This window comes from Nesoenas mayeri (assembly GCF_963082525.1).
Source record: "Nesoenas mayeri genome assembly, chromosome: 11".
Classification (NCBI taxonomy): Eukaryota; Metazoa; Chordata; class Aves; order Columbiformes; family Columbidae; genus Nesoenas; species Nesoenas mayeri.
The window spans coordinates 429,362-452,927 of NC_137563.1; the positions used below are offsets into that span (position 1 = coordinate 429,362).

General features: G+C 46.0%; 1 protein-coding gene across 1 annotated transcript in view; it reads left to right on the plus strand.

The window, feature by feature from the left end:
* WDR72 (WD repeat domain 72) overlaps positions 1-23,566 on the plus strand; it is a gene marked incomplete at both ends in the record, with an annotated part of 42,934 nt that overhangs the window by 10,911 nt on the left and 8,457 nt on the right. Inside the window, 5 exons of the mRNA XM_080351193.1 lie at positions 579-720; positions 2,559-2,812; positions 3,151-3,346; positions 9,614-9,819; positions 21,876-22,361. Of these exons, the coding sequence (XP_080207319.1) occupies positions 579-720; positions 2,559-2,812; positions 3,151-3,346; positions 9,614-9,819; positions 21,876-22,361 (1,284 nt within the window). The remainder of the gene's footprint in view (positions 1-578; positions 721-2,558; positions 2,813-3,150; positions 3,347-9,613; positions 9,820-21,875; positions 22,362-23,566) is intronic.

A 23,566-nucleotide genomic window follows, 5' to 3' on the forward strand; every position in this document is an offset into this window, starting at 1 on the left:
GAAACATGGTATTTGAGATAGATACTGCAATAAGTCTTGGCATTGACTGAATGGAACTAGGCAGGTGCCAGTGAGTCTGTTTATCAATGATATTATACCGCTGCAGTATCTAACTTATTCCAGATGCCCCACTGTTAGTGTTATAGACTATTACCTTCTATGTAAAAGCATAATTCTTATCTTTCATTATTTGTAGTAACATGATTGAAGCTTTACTGAATTTGTTTCAATGTGAAGATCATCAGTGTTCCGCTGCGTTTTTGTTCAGCCTGACCGTGGTGCTCATGCTGCATCTTTCAATACGCTGGTGATACTGTTGGTGTATCCTGCCTTAGGACAGTGAGCTAGGGGGCCCTGCCCCTGCATTTCTCCATTGGGGACGCAGGCAGAGGTGATTTCAGGAGGTTTGCACCAGGACGAGGAGCCCTGGTCTGGGCAAGACTTAGTGATTCAGCCATGCTTTGTATTATATTTCTACAGCTATTGATGTAAAAAAAAACCCTTTGAATTTGCAATTATTACCTGATTTTTATAATCTCTTTCATATCCAAATATTGATTTACTGTTATTTTTGGCAGAGTTTTCCTTTTGTCATGGGCTTCATGAATGAAAGGAAGGAGCCTTTCTACAAGGTTCTTTTTTCTGCTGAAGCCTCAGGAAGGATCACTCTGTGGCACGTTCCTGATGTCCCTGTGTCAACGTTTGATGGGCCACCAAAAGGTCTGGCAGCTCTGTGCTCTTGAGAGCATCTTTGTCTTAACTTGTCATGAAGATATTTTCACACTAGAAACTGGTGCTCATTCATTCATTCTGTGATAATTGCCCGTAGTTAGAAGGAGAAGACACTAACAAAGATGAGCATCTAAAAGTTCTTCATGGAACTGAGCAAATAAGTGCTCCTGTTTCCTTACCATCTACCCGTAAATGCTTCTACACCAAACATCATGAAAATTTGCGTAGTTGGTCCTGCCTATGGTTGTTCAGAGGGAGGTATAAAATAAAGGATGTAGTGAGGTGTGGTTAGTGTTGGGGTGGCAACGGCTGCCTTGCCATTGCTGGGCTGCGGAAGGGGTGAGGTGAGTGGGGAAGGGGAAGTGAAGACGTGAAACTGTATATTTTGCTTTGTTTGGATTTTTGGTTTTGAATTTAAAAAAATCCAACACTAGAAGAATCAAATTGTTTCTTTTCTCCCATCCTCTAGAAATCCCAATCGCAACAACATGGACTCTTCAGGATAATTTTGATAAACACCGTTCAATGTCGGAGAGCCTTATTGATCATCTTTGTGCAACTGACAATGGACTTGGAAGTGTAGTTGTCAGTTCGTCTGTGTACATACCCAGTCTTGATAGGCTTGTGTGTGGATGTGAAAATGGGGACATTTTTGTAACACCAGGTTTGAAAACTGCAAGAGCAAGACTTCTAGAAAACAGACCTGTGCTGAAGGGTAAGTCCTGCCCGAGCTCGGCTGGGTCGGGCTCAGGAGGCAGCGCGGTTCGGGCACCCGCTCGAGTCACCCCTGTGGAAATTCCCTGGAAAACGGGTGGTGATCAGGGCCTGAACGAGAGAACGGGAGGTGATGATCGTCTTTCTCCCGCTGACCCGTCGGGTCGCAGCTCGGTCCTGACGAGGTGTTTGCGCGGGTCGGGCCCTGGGGCGGCTGTGAGTGCGGAGTCCCCGGGGCGAGGTGCGTGGGTGTGGAGGTGTGGGCAGCGGTCACCTGTGTCTGTGTGGGGTCCCCGGGGCGAGGTGCGTGGGTGTGGAGGTGTGGGCAGCGGTCACCTGTGTCTGTGTGGCGTCCCCGGGGTGGGATGTGTGGGTGTGGAGGTGTGGGCAGCGGTCACCTGTGTCTGTGTGGAGTCCCCGGGGTGAGGTGCGTGGGTGTGGAGGTGTGGGCAGCGGTCACCTGTGTCTGTGCGGAGTCCCCGGGGTGGGATATGTGGGTGTGGAGGTGTGGGCAGCGGTCACCTGTGTCTGTGTGGGGTCCCCGGGGCGAGGTGCGTGGGTGTGGAGGTGTGGGCAGCGGTCACCTGTGTCTGTGTGGAGTCCCCGGGGTGGGATATGTGGGTGTGGAGGTGTGGGCAGCGGTCACCTGTGTCTGTGTGGAGTCCCCGGGGTGGGATGTGTGGGTGTGGAGGTGTGGGCAGCGGTCACCTGTGTCTGTGTGGAGTCCCCGGGGTGAGGTGCGTGGGTGTGGAGGTGTGGGCAGCGGTCACCTGTGTCTGTGTGGGGTCCCCGGGGTGAGGTGCGTGGGTGTGGAGGTGTGGGCAGCGGTCACCTGTGTCTGTGCGGAGTCCCCGGGGTGGGATATGTGGGTGTGGAGGTGTGGGCAGTGGTCATCTGTCGGCTTCTCTCTAGAAGATCATTGCACAGAGGGAATGAAAAGGGTACATCTCGGGAGATGAAGCTCAGAGTGCAGACCTTTTGGGAAAAGTCTTCCCTTTTAGGAGCATGTTCAAAATTCTTTGATCCTCTGGAAAGGATTATGGTATTTAGTCTTTTGAATCTCCTGACTGTTTGCAAATGTACTGTGAAATACGGAACCTGTGTTCTTTAAGAACAGAAATGGTTTACGTACCATCTTGCTTCAGATAACCTGCCGTACAAGGTTCTGAGCGGTCACAGCGGCAGGGTCACCTGTCTGCTGTATCCGCACGATCAGTCGGTGAGGTTCGACCCCAGCTGGCTGCTGTCGGGGGGCCAGGACTCCGTGGTGATCTGCTGGGACGTGTTCGCGGGGGGCGTCCTGCACCGCTTCAGCCTGCAGGCCGGGCCGGTCACCGAGCTCCTGCGGGCTCCGGAGAGCTACAGAGTGAGTCAGAGCATGTATTTCTGTATGCATGTATATGTGTGTGTGTGTGTGAGAGAGAGAAAAAACAACTGGAAATACTACAACACTTTATCCTTAATTTATCTTCATTTAATTGTCTTGTTTGAAAGTTGCTTTTAATTCCAGGGGTATTTCAGTGATTTAGAAAAATGATCCTAAACCAGTGACATGTTAAATTTAAGCTCTTAATAACCAATTCACTGCTTTTTAATATCATGATTTTCAATTTTTGTGTTGATCTGGTTATCTCCTGCCTTCGGAAGCTAAACCAGTGTGGTTGTGGCTGGTTATGGTGTTGACACGGGAGCGTTGTCTTGCAGTTCCGGGACGCCAGCGTGGTGTGCTGCGTGTGCAGCGATCACTCGGTAGCAGTTTTGCACCTGCAGAAGAGAGCGTGTCTCCTGCATGCCCGAAAGCATTTGTTTCCTGTGAAGATCATCAAATTCGACCCTGTTGAAAATCTGCTGATTGTCGGGTGTGAAGATGAGTCGGTTTATATTTGGGAAGTTGAAACAGGTAATAACTCAGAGGGGTTTTTGTTCACTTTCCCTAATTTTGTTTGTCTGTAATGTTGTGTTATGTGAACGTAATTTATAGAAGACCAAAGCAGAAATACTGACACGCTGAATATATTAATCAGAGTTTAAATGTTTATATGCACAGGCAAAAAATGAAATTTTCATGTGGTTCAAGGTATGTCATTAGTAAAATACAAGAGCTTCAGTCATCCTGACAATCAGATGATGAGCTGACATTGCAGTGAACTGAGGATTTGTAGAAGCTGTAAATAACATGCAAGTTATTCTCTTCGTTATTAAAAATAATGACATTTTCAGTCCTAACAATCGCACGTCAGGGCAGGAAGTTCTGCTTTCTTCAGCAAAACCGTGATCTGAGAAACCCTCAGAGGGAACTGATAATCAGTTAATAGCAGAAGACGATTGCAAAGCTCTCACTGTGTAGCCAGGCAAACTAAAGCTGGGAGTTTCAGGTTAAACCGTAGATTCCCGGTTGATTTGAGTGTGATGCTGATTCACAGGGGAATAGATGCAGTTGTTTGAGCTTTGACAGACAGAACTATTAGACGCTGGAATGGTGCTAAACTGTTAAACAGTTTCCGTGCTGTTCACAGCTACGTGTCGTGGGAGGGGTAAGTGCTTAATGAATCTAGACCCACCGAAATGCACAGCATGTTAATAGTGTATGGAAATGTAGTTTTACTAATGGAGCACCGAGATCGCAATTTACAAGTTGTTATAACACCGTCTAAGCTGCTACTTCTCCCTGTACTTCTTGTACCCTCTCTTCACGAGGCTGCCAGAGATACCCTGTTCTGTGTAGTCCACGGAAAGTTGCTCAAGTACAATGGGCTGCATTTATTCCAGATAAGTAGTTTGTGATGAAATGTGTTAAAGTCCAAGAGTATGGTTGACATCAAGCGGAATTTACCTTATCTAACCTGAGACTTCTATCAATACTTAAGACATCGACCTGTGAGCTGGTGGTTGGTGCCGGTTCTGTAAGGAGCAGAAGGCAGGAGTGGGTGAAGGCTGCGTGTTCTCCTTGGCTGCAGGGAGCTAGAGGGGCTGGGGGAGCGCAGCCGCGGGGCTGCTGCTGTTACAGGTCCGGACAAGGTACATCGAATCCTGTCCTTCCTCAGTCCCCCGGAAGGAAAATTATTCTGTTGTAAGTTCAAATGTTGTTCTTGCATATGCATAGTGATATAGAAAACAATACAGAAGCCATGTGTAGTTTAATGCATCTTGCCTAAATTTTAATATATGGATACAGCAACATTCCATTACAGTGGAAGAGCTTTCCATGGCAATAAATATTGATCTAATAATACATTTGGAATGTTAATATAGCATGTGTACAGGATATGTTCCAAACTTACGTGTGCTAGAAGACAAATATGGAAATCAATAACAGATTTTATTCTAATTAAAGTGCTGAATATTTTTTCCGACAGCCAGCACTTGGAATCCTCTTCATTAAGGAAACCAGCTGTTCTCTGTGTGGCTTTTACCTTTTCCTAAGCACTTGGTATTTTTTTTGTGAAGTTAAATATCGGTATGTAAGAAGTAGTAATAAAAGGCCCAGTGGCTGCATACACATATGGCAGCGTGTCCAGTGAGCCACATTTCTGTCTAAGAAGGGATAGACTCTAAAGAGCAATCTTGCTTTCTCAGAGGTAGATTTAGTCTTCCAATTAGTACTTGTTTAATATGAATTTATTTCTTGAAGTTCATCACGCTTGCAGAATCAGTCTGAGAGCATGTCATTCTGCATTCTGTCTTGTTCTGGTGTATTACTTCACAAGGCGCATGGTGTGAGTTCAGCAGTGGCGCAGCAGCAGGTACGGACACTGGTCACCGTCGCTGGGGCCGTCGGTGTGAACAGTTCCCCGTGGGGCACGGGAACCCGCCCTTGGTCTGTGCAGCACAAACTGCTTTGTTAGGTAGCGGGTTTCTTTCCAAAACACTCTGGAGTTTGAATAAACTCTCTCATTTCAGTCCAACCCTGGTGCTTTAACCAAAGTCCTGTTGTTCAGTCAGTCTTGTACACACACAATGTGCTCAGTTCACGCCCTTTCCTTCATTTTAGAATCACACAATATCCTATTGGGAAGCACCGTGTTTAAATAACAGGTCTATCCTGAGTCAGGTGCATCTGTGAATACACCCAGAACGTGGGCCCTGACGTCTGCTTTGTTATCCCAAACCCGCTTCTGCGCGCACTCTGAGGTCAGGACAAACAGGTCCCACTCGCTATTCCTGACAGCGATCTCCCGAACAGGGAGAGTCACCTCGTTTCATCCTCCCTTGTCACACCACAAAGAATAGCCCTCGCAAAACGACGGCTCAGATGTGAGGTACCCGGCTGCATGACTGGGAGGAGTTAATTGGAGGCTGTGAAAGGCTTGTGTCTTCCCCAAAGGGAGCTTTTCGCATTTGGAAGAAGGCTCCAGAGATTCAGCTCTTCTGTTCTTAGGTCATGGTCGGACCTCCAGCATTAACTGTCAGGGCAGACACCGCACGGCCTGAGATGCTGATTTCTCTGCCCCTCCGCTCTCCCACTTCAGAGGGAGCAGGAGCGGCGGCGCGGGGGTTAACCCGGCCAGCGCGGTTGGGCTGGGGCAGAGAGCTCGGCCAGGGGTGCCGACGTGGAACGGGCAACGCTGCCGTGTCTGCTCAGACCGTCTTTCTCCAACCAAGCAGCTCTGTGAAGAAGTTCCAGGGGCGTTAAAGGTAACACAGTGCAAATGATAACATGCAGGAACATGGACGGTTGTCACTTAAATCCCATTCTAAAAGACATGGAGGGTGAGGAAGCATTGGTTAGCGTATTTTGAAAATCCTGGGGATGGTGTGCATGGACACCCAGTAAAATGCATCATTCGGAAGGAGCAGAGAGCTGCGCGCACAGGGTGACGCCCAATCCATAGCACTTGGTGTGCAGGAAGAATGAGACGTTGTAGGAGTCTCTAGCCGGTCACATCTGGTGGTCCAGAGCTGCCCAGGAGAGTGAAATACTCCCCTCCTGTCTGTTCCGAGACTTGGTTGCCATGGCCACAGCTTTGCAGATAAAGACTTTCCTCTGCTGTATTTTGTATGTGCGGTGGAGGGTCAGAGTGGTGCTGCTGCTAGAAAACCCTGTCTTTCCCCTTTCATCCACTGCTATTTTATGCCCCTGAATCGAAAGCTTGTGGGCTCATATATGTTTCAAATACTTCAGATTCGAGAGGCTGTGTCTTTTCTTGCTCTTTATATTTTCCTTCAAATCAGAGAAAACATATTCCTAACAAATAACAGTTTCTGGAACAATAGCCGCCCTGCCCAGTTCTGACTGTTGCAGTGGTCGGAATGTCTTTGTCGGCTGTACGGTTTCTCCATCCATCGCCTGCACACGCCCCCAGTGTTTTATCTTACAGATGTGTTCCAGAATCATAGCACACAGTTCTCTATTGTCTCTGCCACGTAATCACTCTGCGAGGGAGTACCTGGGGGCTTCAGAAGGGTGAAGTGTATTGGAGAAATAAATGCATTGCAATACTTGTGTTATTTCCCACCTCCTTCCATCACACTCATTTTACTATGCACTTTGTGCTCCTTTATTGCAGCTGCAGATGTACACACGAACCTGTACACATATATACACTCACCCATACAGACATCCATGATTAAGAAGTATATGCAAGCAAACGTGTTTTTAAGCTAGATCTTCTGCAAGGTGCTCCTTATAAGGGATTTGAGATTGCTCTTATGAATGATACAGAAATGATTTAAAGATCGAGCTCTGTTTTCAAAATTGATTTGATGATGTTGTAGCCTTCTGTCAGTACGAAGCTCAGCTGGGTGTCAGGGTGTTGTTCTCTATTCAGTGTTCCTGTCTATACATGTGCTCAAGGGAAAAAAATGTAACTCTTCTTTGAGAGGCTGAGTCATAATTCTTGCCCAATGTGAGTCCAGAAGGGATTTTCTCAGTTGATAAGTTAATTTTCTCTTCTCTAAACTACACATACTAAATTATGTGTTTGCTATGGCATGACACTGGCACTTGGAAAATAGGTTTGTAGGTAGTAGGAACATTCAGTAACCAAACGTCCGTGTTCACGTGTCTCTCAATTTGCATCCATAAGTTTATAATATGTACAAGCACATCTGTCAGCAGTCAAAGAGAAGATTATGTATGTGTGTGTGTAAAATGTCGGTGTGCGTCCATGCACATGGAGACTGCCTGCTCGTTCCAGCAGCCGCGGTTTCGGTGAAGTGCCGCTGTCCCACCCCTCGTTCTGCCGCTTCTTGCGGGCTGCTGCTTGTTCTTTCAGCTGAAATCCTTCCTGCCGTCAGAGGTTGAGCACTTGGCTCTGAAGCTGTTGCCAGGGAGGATGCTCTGATATTTAATCACAGAAGTCTACAATGTATTTTCATGTTTTACTCCCGAGTGTGTATTCATGTAGAAGAGGATAAAAAGTCAGGCTACTCAGATCTTGATTTTTGTTGAAAACCTGTTTTTATCCTCTTTTACCACTAGAATATGATTCGGGTAAGGCTATCATACCATACTATATACCCACAAGACTGTTGCACAGAATGGTCTGGCTCTGAAGGTGACTGGGAGTGAGGCCCTATAGAGGCATTTGGAGCTAACCGGACCTGGTTTGAATTGTTGAGGTTCTGTCCAACACTGAGCAGTGTGTATAGTCAGGTCTTTCCAATGTAATACTGTGCCCCCCAAATTCTTGGATTTATTAAAAATGTATTGTAATCTGTCTCAGTTCCTTGCCCATAAAAATACCATGAACTCCTGGTAACTTCCCGGGGATAACGTGATAATCTTTCTGAAGCGCTGGAGTCCTCCCCTGCTGAACTGCCCCGCGGAGGGCGACACGGAGCCGGGTGCTGCGTGTGCGTGTGCGTTTTCCCTCGTGGCGCACTTGCCACAGAGGTGATGGCAAGGCCTCTGGGCGACGTGCTTTCCTTCCAGTGAGCCTGCGGTTCTGAGATGATCGCCAGCGCTGACCGGGCAGGGATGGAGAAAACGACGTGTTAAAAACAACGGGGCTGATGCTTTTTTCAGTGCAATGTTACAGTAATGTATGGTATGCAATTGATTTTCTAGGGAACAAAGAATCAGTTGCGTTACTTTCTTCTGCTCTGACTCTTGGCCGTAGAAGTAACAGAGGAGATACAGCAGTGAACAGAAATGGATGAGTTTCAGAGAAATAATTGCAGATAAAGGGATCTTTACACACGTACACACACGCTTATCGTATGAGATCCCTCAATCCCAGTCCAATATTTTTAGCAGGTGTTACTGGTAGAACTCCGATGTTACACATTTTTTCTGGTAGCAGTGGAAGGGAAAATTCATGTTGTATTACTTGAGGCTACAAAGAATTCAAACTTAAGGGGAAAAAAAACATCTCATGTTATAGTAGATATTGAATACTTTTTAAATGCTTCATGTGTCTTTTATCTCTGATAGTTACAGGAAAGATGCCATTTCAGCGATTTCTTATGAGTTTAATTCCTATAGGAAATATGCAGTATATAGTGTGAGCTCATTTCAAATATATTTAGGCTCAGTTTAGATATCTTTAATGTTAGTTATAAGTTAAGCACCACTACTAAAATTATTTCTACGTAAAGTTATTGTGCAGATCATGTCAGTTGGTGTAGCAGCGCAAGGTTTCGGGTTGCCTGGAGCCGCACGGCTGATAAGCGGTCTCGGAAAGGTGTTCGTGTTGCTGACTGATAACCTACATGTAGGACGTTCAGCTGTTAAAGTGTCAGGTAAAGGTGGTTTTAAGAATGGAAGGAAACGTTTGAGCTTTGCCTTGCTGTTTGTGATCTAGAACACTAGAGGACAGCACTGAAATATTACATACATGTGTTTTTGTTGACACTGTTAGTGATGGGGATGCTTTGTGAGAAGAAAACAAATGGCGCTGTTTTGGACAGCGTTCGGGGAGCGCCATTCTTCTGTATTTGCTGCTTCTGAAAACATCCGACTTCACACACTACACAAGTATCTTGTTTCTTGTGGTCTGAGGTCTAAGGTATTTGCTTCTTTAGAAATAAAGCTTTCTATTTTTTTAAGTAGTAAAGCTGTAGAATAGACCCTTGTGTATAATCACATTTCTAAGGTCCAGAAAATGAAGAATTAGTTTGCTGGTCTGTAGATGTTTGGTGATTTATCTGGTCCCATGAAGTGCTCTGTGCTGATACTGCAACGTGCAGTTCCTCGAGAACATCACGGCCTCTCTCGTTTGCCCAGGCACGCTGGAGCGGCACGAAACGGGCGGGACGGCCAGGGCGATCCTCGCCCGCGTGGGGGACCCGGGGCGCCGGGCGGCGGGCGCTTTCCTTCCCGCGCCTCCGCAGCCAAAAACCAGCAGACACGCGGGACACCAGCCCTCCAGCTCTTACCAGCGCGGCGTGGCGTGTCACGGTGCTGCCCCTGCACAGAGATCGGCTGATGAGGTAAGAGCGGGTGATCCTCTAGAGCCGTGGCTCGGGATCCACATTCTCCCTGTGTGAGGCACGTGGAGGCCTGGTTTTAAGTCTCTAAAGCCTTGCTCTGAGTGGCTCACTTCATGCCTTCAGCCCGTTTCCCAGGGCGGACGGGAAGGGGGAGTGCCCTCTGCAGGGCCAGCACAGATGTCCCGCAGGCGCTGCCTCAGGCTTTGCGCCCGTGGTCCAGCCCTGTTTCCCCGTGCAGTGGCTGCCCCTGTTGGCAGCGCCGGCAGAGCCACCAGGCCCTGGTTTGGGTCCGTGTGTCTCGGGAAAAGCGCCTCGTGGCACAGCGCTGTTGGCCTTTCGCTGTTGCTTTGCTGTGAACTCGCAAGTTCCTGTTGTCGCTCAGTGCCGGTGTTCTGGATGGCTTTCTGTTAACATCCTTACGGAACCGGGCGCGAGTGCTTTACGTTTGTATGAGTATGGTTAAATAAAAAGAGGGTGGCAGTGCTCCTTTTGAGGTAATAGGCTGTGGATAGGTCTGACGGTCTTCAGGAGCGGTTTAGCCAGGTGTTGTACTCAGCTTTGTCTAGTAATTTTGTATGGAAGTTGTTAAACTAAGTAATTGTGACTGGTGGAAAAGATGTGTTCTGTCCTTTTGTTCTGAAAAAATGATAGAAGGGAATACCACACTGCAGCTGTTGTTAATGTGCCGTTTGAGAAAACGGGGACTGAGACGCCACGTAACGAGGAGTAAGGTTGAAATGCAGCAGTCGTTCTGTTCGCTTGTGGCCTAGATATATCTGCATTTGTCAGTTATTTGTGGATATTTTTAAAGCTTGTATTTATTAAATGTAAAAGCACCTATTAAAACTGTCTCAGATTTGATACAATCTCAAATTCAAGGAGCTAGGTATACCCGTATTTGGGTGTGCTGGCTGGCGCTCGCTGCCGGCGCAGCCCGAGGAGGCCGCGGTGCCGCTCGTTCCCGGCCAGCGTTAACCACGGGCTGTCGGGAGTTCTGTCCTCGGTGCCGCAGACAGACCGACCGTCTGCGCGTGGGGGGTGGAGGACGTGCTCCCTCAGCCCTCAGGAAGGGCCGCGGCCTGTGTCTGCCTTCATTAATTGTGCCCCACAGTTCTGCCGGATCAGCTATAGCTCAATCTAAGTCCTCATTCTGAAATTTTCTTTTTTGATTTTTTTTATTGTAGCTACAAATTTACATTTAAGTTTAAAATGTTTGTTGTTTAACTCTTAATATTTCTCTTTGACCTTTTCCTAACCTGAGTCTGATTTCTGAAGTTGTTTTTGATCCTATTTTCTGAGAAGTGTGATTAGGCGTAGTCCTGCCGGGCGCGTTGTGGGGCAGATGGCGCGCTAGCTGGCCATCGCCGCGGAGCGGAGCCTGACCGCGCCGCTCCCCTGGCCAGGAACAGCGTCCTCTCGCCTTTTCAAGGGAGAAGTTCGAGCAGTTGTCTTTGGTCAGATCTATTAAATTCATGGGATTTTCAGTTTAACAAAGTGGCTGGAAGGAAAATGTGCTGCTCGTGGAATATGGGCAAATAGTTTTTGGTAGAGTTGAACGTGCTTTGGGGATTATGGTGATCTGAAATTGGAGGTAATATCACAATAGATAGTGGTGGAGTTGTAATGATAATTTATAGTGCTTTCAGGCACATGTCTTGGCTGCTCTGATTCTCAATAAAATATTCCATTTTATTGCTTAAACTTTGTTCATCAATTATCTTGTCCCAATAAAAACCTTTTTATTGAGAGAATATTATTAATGTGTCTTAGACTTCCCTGTGAGTGTCAAGATTTTAATTTTTTTCTTGATTTCACCTTTTCTGCCATTATAGTCAAGTTAGCGCAGTCTAATTTCCTAACAAGTGAAGTTCTGTGCTTGGGAAACTGCTTCTCATTCATCAGAAATCTGTCATCCGTAGCATCTGGTGACTCTGCAGCTCCAGCGCCGTCAGAGCGGGCTCTGGAGCTTTGGGGGCGCTGGGTGCGGGGCCGAGGGGACGCGGGGCAGCGGGGGTGCCGTGGCGCTGTTGGAGCCCGCTGCGGCTCGGTGCTGAGCGCGGCGCGGGCGCTCCGCGGCTTTGCTCCGCTCTTGGGCGGGAAGCTCGAGGTGTTGCACTTGATCACCTTCATACAGTCTCCTGAAGCCCAGATCCCATGAAATTAGTGAGAATTGTGTGGATATTGGCGAGTTGGACGTTTCGTACCGTATTGATAAGCGTGTAACGACCACACAGATGAAAGTATCGTGGAACTTTCAGATTATCAAAAGGTTTTTGTATAGATGCACACTGAGTGTTTCACTGTCAATTTGCTTCTTTGGCAAATTGTTTAGTAGAAATTTAACAGCACACAAAACTGTTCATCACGTTTCTAATTTTTAAAAAGTCAGTTTTGGCCTCTTCTTTAGTAATTCTGTTTCAGAAGATTTAGATACCACAGAGCGAGGGGTGCCCGTGCCGTCCTGCTGGTGTTGTGCTTGTGAGTGGTCCTTATTTCGTACAGTGAGATGATCCACGTTAAGATTGCAAGATTCAGTGGTTTTTCTTCATGTTTAGTATCACATTATTTTATCACTAATACTGTATTCAGACAAGCACAGATAACATTTGCAAAGCAATGGTTTCTTTTTACTCTATCGTGAGTCCAACTTCAAAGGCTTGCTTTCAAAACATTTGTCATCATGTAAATCACAGATCCAAAAGCAGAATGCTTTGATTTCATGGTGTTTTGACCGTTTTAATTCTTTTATTGTGCCGCACGTGCCAGTGGGAGTACCAATAACAGATGAGTGTGACAAATGCAGTTAACGCGAGATCCATATTCATGTTGTCAAATCCCCTTGATATATTTAAACAGATTTTAATTATTTTCTGTGTCAAAAGACCCCAAATATATAGCTTAATAGTTCTTCAAGAAAGCTTTACTTAATACGTGAATGTAAAACCTCTCATAAAAATGAAACTTTTACATTGGCCCTGGTCATTGACATAGGGTATTCATCAAGTCAGCAATTTGTGTGGCAAAGTGCCATTTGAATAGTGTATTGTTAGAATACTTATGGTCCACTTGACAAGGGCTCTTGCTGTAAATAGTGCAATTTGACTCCAGCTGTTAAAGAGTGGCTGTGACAGCAGCCAAATAGAATGGAGATGCTTTACTGCACCGCACAAAAATCAATAGTGGGTTCTTGTTCGCAGTAACCTATTTTTTCTCTTTTTTGCAGATTTATACAAGACTATCTAGAGTTCGTTTGTGGAAGTTTAAATATTATTTTTAAAGTGAGTCTGCTTTATTTTCAGATTAATGTTGATGATAAGTGGTGCTTGTGTTTAGTGGAGAAAAAAAGGCAAAGAAAAGGCCAGTACTCTGTGGATCTGTGTAAACACTGTGGTAACGCAGCGTTATTTCAGCTCTGCGGCTCGTGTGGATGCACGTTCGGACACGGGTGTGAGAGCTGTGTAGCGAGTGGCAAAAACGCTCCTTTCCCCGCGCTGTCCCTGTCGGTGCCGCTGCGGTCCCTGCCCGTTTGCCGAGCGCGGGCTTTGGGGCGGCTTTCTTTGTTGTCGTCGCTGTCACAGCCTCCGTGGCGGCTGCGACGTGCAGCGCCATGGTGAGCTGTGCGGAGCGGTGCTGAGCAGTCCGGGGTACTCGGTGACACGGGGTTGCTATGATACCTGGCCACGAGCTATAGGTATTGAATCGCTGCTCTTAATTGCAATAGACTGCACACTGGATTGTGTGTTCATGGTGTTTATATGGAACCAGCTCTCATTACCCCTTTAAGTCATATAGTTATTTTTGAAAATTGAAGCTGTGTGAAAAGCTGGTTTTAAAAAAACCACATGAAGATGCTTTAATGCATCATATGAAGATTTCATGGAAGCACATAAAGAGCTGGGTATGTCTGGGAATTGTTTTCCTGATGTTCCAGACACCTTTCATGTTAGAAAGCTTCCTAGCTTTTCGGTTTAAATAATCCTAGCTTTCAGTTTAAATAATTTGGACAGGAAGCTGTGTTTGTCATGCACTTACCTTCTAGTGATTTCAATAACCTAATTGAGCTGCTTCTGGGTAAAAATGTGAGAGGAGGAGCAGCTTCCAAAGTTGGTGCCATAATGGCCGAGCCTTGGGCTGCTGGTCACAGCGCTGGGGAGGTGAACACGGCGCAGATGAGGGGGAAATGTACTTATTCACTGATGAGCTTTGACAGGAGCGTTACATGTATTTACTTGATATATTCACTTGGTTATTTCTTAAAATACTGTTCTTTGAGCATTAATATATGGTGCAGAGAGTCAAAATACCTAAATAAGGGTTTACACAAGATCTGTAAAAGCTCATTTTGGTTTATGCAGTTACTAGAAATAATTATGAGCAGAGTAGTTAAATACCAGTTCCTATAACACTTGTAAATGCATTTTAAACATTTTAAATTGACCTACTTAGTATTAGTTGTTCTGAAGAACTTATTTGCTTCTATAACAGCATACGCATTCTGCTCTCAGCAGAACGCACGCAGGCAGGATGCGGCTGCGCACACCTATTTCCTTAGCGGGAAAGCCAAATTGTGTTGTTATACTTGCCTAAAACAAGAAACAAGAATGTACAGCAATTATAAATAATAGAAGAAATATCTACTTTGTTATGTTGCTGAACAGAATTAGTAAAAGACAACAGCAGTTACTTGTTTTAGCTTAGCAAAGGATGCAATTTAAACACGCAATGGTGGTTGGAAGCCTGGGAAATCACTGCTGGTTACATCTCACTGCAACTGATAGAAACCGATAGAGAAATGGAAATGAGCTACCGGCGCAAACACCAAATCGTACTTATCAAATACAGAATCAAGAGTGGTACCATAATCATGGTATGTTAGACATAGGTTACTTTGGGGTTTGTTTTTTTCTTTTGTGGTATTTAGAGTGTTATTATGAGGAGTTACAGATTTGATCATTTGTATGGAGTGGCTTATTAAGAACACAGCGAAACAGAAGGAAGTGCAACATTTCTCCTTAACGGTTCTGACCTTGGTGTGGCTGCTGCCAGCGTGTTTCTGTTCTTTGCTGGGACTGGTGATCAGAAGCTGGTGTTAGTAGTATATTAATTAAGTGTAATAGGGAATGAGTGAAGAAATGAAGGGGGGGGTATGCATATATTTTTATTTCCTGTAACTGAAATGCATTTCAGTTCTGCATTTCCTGTGAAGTTTCTCAAGTGTTTTATCCAGGTAGCAACATTACTACAGTGAAGTAATAACTTATAAAATTAAACTGGTATGAGTTAAAAGGCATCATAACCCTGGGAGATATTGACAGCTTGGGCCGCATGTCAGTTTGCTGGGACTTTCTGCAGTTTCTGAGCTGCTGCACCAAGGGGAAAATGTAATGAAATAGAACAATGGGAAGTGTAGAGTCTTGAATCTGGGCAGGAACAGCCCCAGGTTCCAGTGTAAGTTGGGAATGAGCTATTAGAGAGCAGCGTAGGGGAAAGGGACCTGGGGGTCCTGGGGACAGCAGGGTGACCATGAGCCAGCACTGGGCCCTTGTGGCCAGGAAGCCAATGGTACCTGGGGTGGGTTAGAAGGGGGTGGTCAGTGGGTCAGAGAGGTTCTCCTGCCCCTCTGCTCTGCCCTGGGGAGACCACACCTGGAATCTTGTGTCCAGCTGTGGCCCCTCAGTTCCAGCAGGACAGGAAACTGCTGCAGAGAGTCCAGCGCAGCCACCAAGATGCTGCAGGGAGTGGAGCATCTCCCGTGTGAGGAAAGGCTGAGGGAGCTGGGGCTCTGGAGCTGGACAAGAGGACACTGAGGGGGGACTCATTCCTGGGGATCAATATGGGAAGGGGCAGTGTCAGGAGGATGGAGCCAGGCTCTGCTGGTGACAACCAGGGACAGGACAAGGGGCAATGGGTGCAAACTGGAACACAGGTGGTTCCACTTATATCTGAGAAGCAACTTGTTGGGGGTGAGGGTGGCAGAGCCTGGCCCAGGCTGCCCAGGGGGTTGTGGAGTCTCCTTCTCTGCAGACATTCCAACCCGCCTGGACACCTTCCTGTGTAACCTCATCTGGGTGTTCCTGCTCCATGGGGGATTGCCCTGGATGAGCTTTCCAGGGCCCTCCAACCCCTCACATCCTGGGATTCTGTCAAGAATTGGTTGATTTCAGTGGATTTTTCCATTGATCAACTTAAAGCAAAATGGAAGCAAAAACTTGCAATGGTGATATTGTAGCACACTTCAAACTTGTAGGTGTGGGTAGTAAGTAACAGTGGGAGAGAAATCTGAGAATAAGCCTAAGCTATTTATTTCAACTCTTCAGACACAATTTCTATATATTTATACAAGCTTGTTTCTCTATTATTATACTGGAAGTGACGGAAGACTTTTGTTTTCCCTATTTAAAAACTAATGTGAAGAATATTCTCTATATCAGGTTTAGTTGCCAGTTATTCTTTGGTGTCATGTTATTTGTCTCCAGGATCACTTCTATATGTACACTTGCATTAAATCCAGTGAAAAATGGAAGTTCAGTATTTGTGATGGACAGACAGGCAGACAGTGTGGATGTGGAAGCAAAATAAGAGAAACGTTTCATTTTCATACCAGGTCTTTGCGCTGAGCAGTAGATGTGTTAGCAGCTCTCTCGGAACAATGGAACGTGTTGTGCCCAGCAGACCCATCTGGCCGGCAATCTGTCCCACCGTGCTGATGGAAAGGGAGGTTTGTCCGGTTGCGCAGTCCATTCATCACAGCTTGGGCTCGAACACTCTCGGCTTAATTACTTACGTTCTGCCACAGACTCATCAAGAGTGATGCCACAATTACTGCTCAAAGCGCTGCGAAGGTTGTAACGTTCTCCACTGGGATTAAAGACCAAAAAAAGATTTGCGCTCTTAGAGGAAGGAGGTTGACCTGGCTGATGTTGCAGTTGAATTGATAGACAAACGTGGGTGATGTGAGCTGGAAAAATAGTGTAGCATTTCCTGTGTGGAACATGGATCCTCAGGAGGATCTGGGTATCCTCGGGAATATTACCAGAGTTGGTGTAATGAATAGTATAGTAAAAGTAATTTAAGGCAAGTTCAAAGCACTTCTTTAAACTAGTTCATAGGGGAAAATCATCATGAATTGACACCTTTGTTTGGGACTGCATTGTCCAAACGATGAAGCCCCAGGTCAAGCGTACATCGCATGTGAACTGCGGCACCGCTGTTAACTCCGGGCTTTGACACTTAGTTGTTTATATGTGAGTACTGAGGTTTAAGAAGGGTAGATGAATGAAGGGAATTCTGAACGCCCCCGTTAAACGTATCTGAGTGCTGTGGGTGGGTGCAGTGTTGGAGCCGAGGGTCGCGGGTGGCCGTGGGGCGGCAGCAGCGCTGCTCCCGTGGGGCTCGCCCGGCACGCGCAGCGCTGCCTGGGGGCGGGTGGACCTGTGCCCGCTCCCCCAGCGTGGGCACCCGGGAGCGTGCGCGGGCGGCTGCTGGCAGGGCTGTGTTGGGTTAGAAGGTGCTTATGGTCTTCATGTGGAGATGAAAGTAGAGCTGCCAACTTGCATCCTTTCTCCTGCGCAGGTCCTTTTAGAGTTAGTGCATGGTGTATATGTTTAGGAGCTCTTTCAGTTATATACCTGCTGTTTGTTACTGTTTTAATTAAATGCAACTTCGCACATATCCTGGTTTGTTCGTCCTTTCAGCTGAACAAGAAGGTAAGACAGCTGTGTATTTGCAAATGGCAGTGGGTTCATTGTAGGAAAGGCCATTTTGAATTGTTGATTGAACTGGGTGACATTAGAATGGAGCACTGAAAGGTGTTTTGGGGCAGTGCTGTTGTGAGACACTCCCGGCGTCCTGCGGACATGGAGAGCACAGTTCTACCTCTGGGGGATTTTCTTCTTCAGAAAACAAGCCAGGCTTAAAAAAAAAAAAATAGGCATCCCATGGTTTTATCCAACGTAAGAAATTTTCAACACTAAATCTAGTTAAGCCTGTATTACATCCGTTACGTAAAGTTACGAACTTAACAAGGCAGGTTTGCTCATGTGATTTAGCTCAAACAAAAGACCATTCAGTGTTATTGTTGAACAATGGCTTATTTTTCAGTTACAAATACATAGATGTAAATATGATCACAAGACCACGTTTATATCTAATGATTATCAGTTCTTCAAGCATCACCTGGGGACTTTGAACCTTTCTGTTATGTGTTGTATGACCAAGTTTTGGCTCAGTGATGTAAAGGGCTTTAGGAAACATGAGATGGGGAATTTGAAGTGAAGGTCCAGCTCTCCCTGCCTGCTCCGCGCTGCCCAGCTCTTTGTGTTCCCCACCCAATGGCCCGTTGGATCACGCGCTGCTCTTACTGTCATGCTGAAGCACTATAATACATTTTCTTCTTGCTTGTCTTGTAGTGATTAAAGTAATAAAATCAGGCTTTCTAAATTCAGAAGTGACTTTGTACTAACTAGACATGTAAGTTATATCTAGTTTTTAGTTTTGTTTTTAGAAGCTACAGCAAATCATAGAATTTCCTAGTAGATAAAGAGATGTTGTGTTCACGATGTGGGTTTAAGATGTGCTGTTGGAAATCTGAGATTTTTGTGGAACTTGCTAACAGTATTTTATGCTCATAAACCAGTTTGAAGCCCCAAACACAATTTCATTTATCTTTATATTCTAAGCTTTATAGAGTCTGCAGAAGTGTCCATCTGTTCAGCTGAGATTGCTTCAAATAGCGAGTGGTCAGGGAGACTCAGCTGATAAAGGTCGCAGGAGCCTCTTGACCCCGCGGTACTTGCCAAGGCAATTGGAGCGCGGGGACTGATACACAGTTAGATATAGCTTGCTAACGCAATCTGCACTTTAATTGGTAATGATAGCAGGAATACACAGTAAAGTCATTTCTGAAAGAAAACAAAAAGTATCCAATATAGTAATTTATTACCAGTCAGTGGGTTTCACGCACCGGGTTGTTTTACCCCCGCAGTGGTCGGAGAAAGCAAAAAGGTACTCTAACACTTAACTGAAAATGGATGCCCTGCTGCTATCAGAGATGCATGGTGGTCAAATGATTGCCTGTGCCATTAGCTTGGTAATGTTTTCTCTATTGTAAACGCAGCTCCCCATGTTGTTCCTGTGCATCAGCTGCAGATTGAAGGCTTTCTCGTTTGTCTTCTATTTGTGCTGCCAATCATCAGGCTGCTGTCCACCAAGCACATTTCAAGGAGACAATTTGTTTTACTGCTGCCGACTGCCGTCTCTAGCAACCGAGGGCTCGGGGAGTTCAGAAATTATTGTAATGCCTTAATTTACACCGTGCCAGCCATTTTGTGCATTATGTGTTTGTTTTCTGAGACAATTCCATCAGACAATTACCAGTTTCCTATTTTGCAAAACTGTATGTGAGATAGCACCTGCAAACGTGTCCCCAAAACACAATTCTTTCTCTTGCGTATATTGTATGTAATGCTACTATTTTCCTCAAGGAGGTTGAAGAGAAAAGCGTCTACGCAGCTAAGGACACTGAGCTCTTCTGTATTTAAAACAAAGACCGACCAGCCAAAAGCGAACGCGTTCAGTGCTCGGTGCGGTCGGGATGGAGCGCCGCGAAGGGAGCGCAGCCGTGTGGGCAGCGGTGCAGGGCTGCAGCTGGGGCTGTTCTGCAAGCACGAGTGTAGGAGGCAGGGCAGGGGCAGCTGAAGAGCTTTAAGAGCAGCTGTGTGAGGTGCTTATGTCTTGTGAGCATAGAGCCGGGCCAACCGTGACACCCGATGCTGAGAAAATTCAGGAGCTTTGAGCTTTTCACATCCCAGTGACCGGCGTGATCGGGACACCTGACAATTCTTGGCCCCGAATACATTTTACTTGCCAGGTTCTGCTGCCTCCCCCTCCTGCATTTCTGTGAATGGAGCTCTCCACGGTCTCACTGTTTATTGTCAAAGTTGATTGCCACCAGAGGTAATGAACAGGGAATGATTCAAACATGTAAATGCTCTCTAAAGTTTCTGTTGTCTTTGTAGTGTAATGAAAGGTCAGATTACAGCAGACAGGTGTATACAGAGGTATATTTTAGTAAAGAACTAATTATTATTTAAAAGTGGAGGTCTTGCGTAGCTGACAGACTTCTATCATGTGCTTAAGGGGCCTGCGGGCGGCGGGGCCTGCGGGCGGCGGGGCCTGCGGGCGGCGGCGTCTCCGGCTCCGTCGCGGGGTTCGGGGCGACTCGTGCTGCTGCTGCTGTTCTCGGTGTGGTTGTGACACCGAGTTACTAAACTCTTCATGTGTACATTTGAAAACACATTAAAGATGATGGCAATATTTATCTGAACGTAGTAGAATGTATTCTTGTGAAATATTTCTAAATGAAAGGCACAGTACAGGATGTAAATACCTGTTAATCCGCTTCTCAATATCCATCATCAAATCTATTCCCAACACTCTAGTTCATAGTTAGTTTTATGGGTTTCCTTCTATTTTCTGTCATCTGTTACAGGGAATAGCTTGTCCACGTTTCCTAGGTGGTGTTTAATGTCTGGAGTTTGGACATCCCGCTCCTGCGCTGGGGTGAAGCGCCGGTGGCAGAGCTGAGCTGGCGTGGCGGATGCGTTCAGATCAATGCCAACAAGCGTTCATGTTGGCAATGGACAGTTGTGGCTGCACACGCAGCGTCGCCAGACATTGTCACAGAAGTTCTCTTTGTTTGGATGGGGATTTCCTAAAGGTTTCTGAATGTTAATCAACCAAATATGAACGTATAGAACGGAGAAAATGAAAACGATAAGCCAAATATCTTCTATTTATGTCAAGGCTAGCTTGTGAATTCCAGTGTTTGCATTCCATGGGGTTCGCCCTATGTATTAGGAAGCAGCATAATTAAAGCTTAAAATAATCCTGCAGCTTAACTACAATGTGTTATTTTTGAAAAAGGAAAGGGATAAAAAGAGAACCTGAACAAGCAGTTATAATCTCTTACTTATGACTCCCTATGGAGATCTTTAAGTAAGATTATGTATTTAGAGTGCATCCTCATCTGCTGTGAGCGTCCTTCTCTAAACAACAGAAAACCAGATTATATTATTACCCCAACAATATAGTCAAATAACTTATAGAGAGAGACTTTTTGTCCTTGTGTTGTTTGTAACTACAAGATAAAGTTTAACAATAGCTATTCCTATAAAATGACACTTTGTAATGTAGAAGGAGGTAGGTAAGGAGTGGTTTTGAGACGGAGGAGTTAACCATGGCATTGGGGTTAAAGCCAGCTGCTGCCCTGCTTACTGCACTTGACCGTTTCTTTGAAGATTCAACTGTTTTTCAAGAGAGAGAGTCCTTTGCGTTAGTTAGTGGAATATTTCTAATTACCAGAAGACAATTAAAACTGGGAAGCTGCCTTTGGATGCTGTTGTGCCGGTGGGGTGGAGCGGCGATGCTGGTGCTGGTGGGGTGGAACGGCGGTGCTGTGCGGCGCGGGGGGCGCGGGCCTGCGTGGTGCAGTGAACACGTATGGGGCGTGAGCACCTAAAGAAACGGGCACAGCATCAGTGAGGAGTTTGCACTCCCTCCCGTCTGCTGTTTGCCTCTTTAACAGATACAGCGGGATTCTGATGTAAGATGTTGTGTCACAGTGCCACAACTTCCCAACGGGACGATCCTGCCGCAGCGCTCTCGAGCTCTGCAGGAATTTTCCAGTGTCGTAGGATTAGTTTGCCTGTGTTCTTTAAAGCTTTCCTAAAAGCCTTTCAGCTTGGAATGAGACCTACCAGGGGAAATGCCAGCCTGGAATTCTGGCAAAGATGTACGTGCTCTCACAGCGCGGCTGTGTAGCCGAAGATGCTGGGGAGCCTGTATTACAGTGTTTGCACGCGTATGTTTCTGTGTATCTTAAGCTACTTAGAAGAAAATCCATTTTCCTTAATTCTATTTATTATTCGCTTCTTACTAAGTTGAACTTAATAGAGTTAATAGATTTGGCCTATTCCCTATGCAATTCTATGCTGATAGCTTGAAAATTACAAAATACTATGGATTTGTGTTTGGACACGTTTGTTTTTTCCTTTCAGTTACCTGATACCGCCTGCATCCAGCAGCCCTTCGCGATTGTACCAGTTCAAACGAAGTGGAACAACGCGAACTTTCACGTTCTCTTATTTGATCTGGAAAAACTTGAGGACGTCCTGCTGGCATCTGAACTCAGTGGGCGAAGGGCATCGAATTCCTTCCACAGCTGTGACACTCTGGGCAGAGCCAGAAGCGCTACCGAGAAGCGGGCGCTGACGTTAAAGCGGAATAAACCCGCGGGCTCCGCGCCTGCGGCGGCCGGGCCGGGAGACCCCGGTCGTTCGGAGCCGGCCTGCGGGGCCGATAGCACAGCTGGGCCTCTGGACGAGAGTGGTGCCGGGAAAAGACAGAAGAAGATGAAGAGTTCAAGAAAGATTAGAATGCAACCATCAGGAAGCGTTGATGTGAACGTCGCCATCGATACAGCTAAACTGCTGCTGTCGTGTCTCTTACCGTGGGGCGTAGATAAAGAAATAGACAATCTTTGCGTTAGATCCCTGGGTTTCCTGAGGCTCCAGCATCCTGTTACGTTTGGACTTGTGTCGGGTGAAAACCACCTCTCGCTGATGTTGCCGGGCTGGAAACGCCATCGTGCCGCGCTAGAAGAACAGGCAGTGATCAACTTGTTCTCAACAAGAGTGCTTGATTTAGCAAACAAGTACCTTGCTGCGACCGACGGACAAACCGGAAAGAAGGATGGACACGAGAGAAATGCCGATGGAACAAGGGGATTGGAAACAGTGTTCTTACTTAGCAGGATAGCCTTAATCAACAGAATAATTAACATGCCTTCAGAAGTTACAAGTGAAGCTACAAGGTAAGAACCTTTTCATTATCAGTCTTTTCTTCCTCTATATTAGTTAAAAAGTGAAAAATATGACATTTCTTAAATATGGGCTACTGCAGTAGAGTTTACATTCTGTCTCTAGAGCTTTTTTATTGAATGTTAGTTGAACAAAAGGAGATTGGGATAAAGTATCTTTATATTTCTCTGTTTAACAGATGAGAAAACTGATGCAATAATTAATTGTTTTCAACAGAACAAGAGCTTGAATTATCCAGATTCACACCCTGTTTTTCTGGAGATTGCTGTTTTCCTTGCAGTTCAGACTAAGTAGAATGAGACCCATATTATTGTGCTGTTTAAACTTCTCCCCGAAAGCTCTGTGCTGCCCCTGCCAGGAGATGAATAAAACATGAGAGAGACAAGAACAGTCTGCCCTAGTTACGGTGTCTGAAGTACAACCCCCGTAGTAACAGCCGCCACTGGCAGTGAATGCCTCATCGGCCCTTGCGTTCTGAGAACCGTCCGAAATAACATTTATGTTACTCACAACAAATTTATTGACTAAATGCTTTTTCAGCATTAAAGGAAAAATAGCATGCTCAACATTATTTGAGCGAGCCAAATAGAGCAGACTAATCAGGCAATGGATATTGTCCACAGACTTTTGTTGTTCAGCAGACCCAGGTTGGTCTGTATTTAGCATTTTAGGGACAATTAACTTCAGTGTTGGTGATGCTGTGGCCCAGGGGCAAGAAGGGGGACAAAAACGTATTGATCCTGATGCGGCGAATATCTGTCCGTCTTGGAGAGAGCTCTGGGCAGCGAGCGTCTCCAGAGATCGCGCCGTCCTGCAGGACCAGCGCGCGCTTTCAGTCACTTCTGCTTCTAATCACATTGCCTACTGGT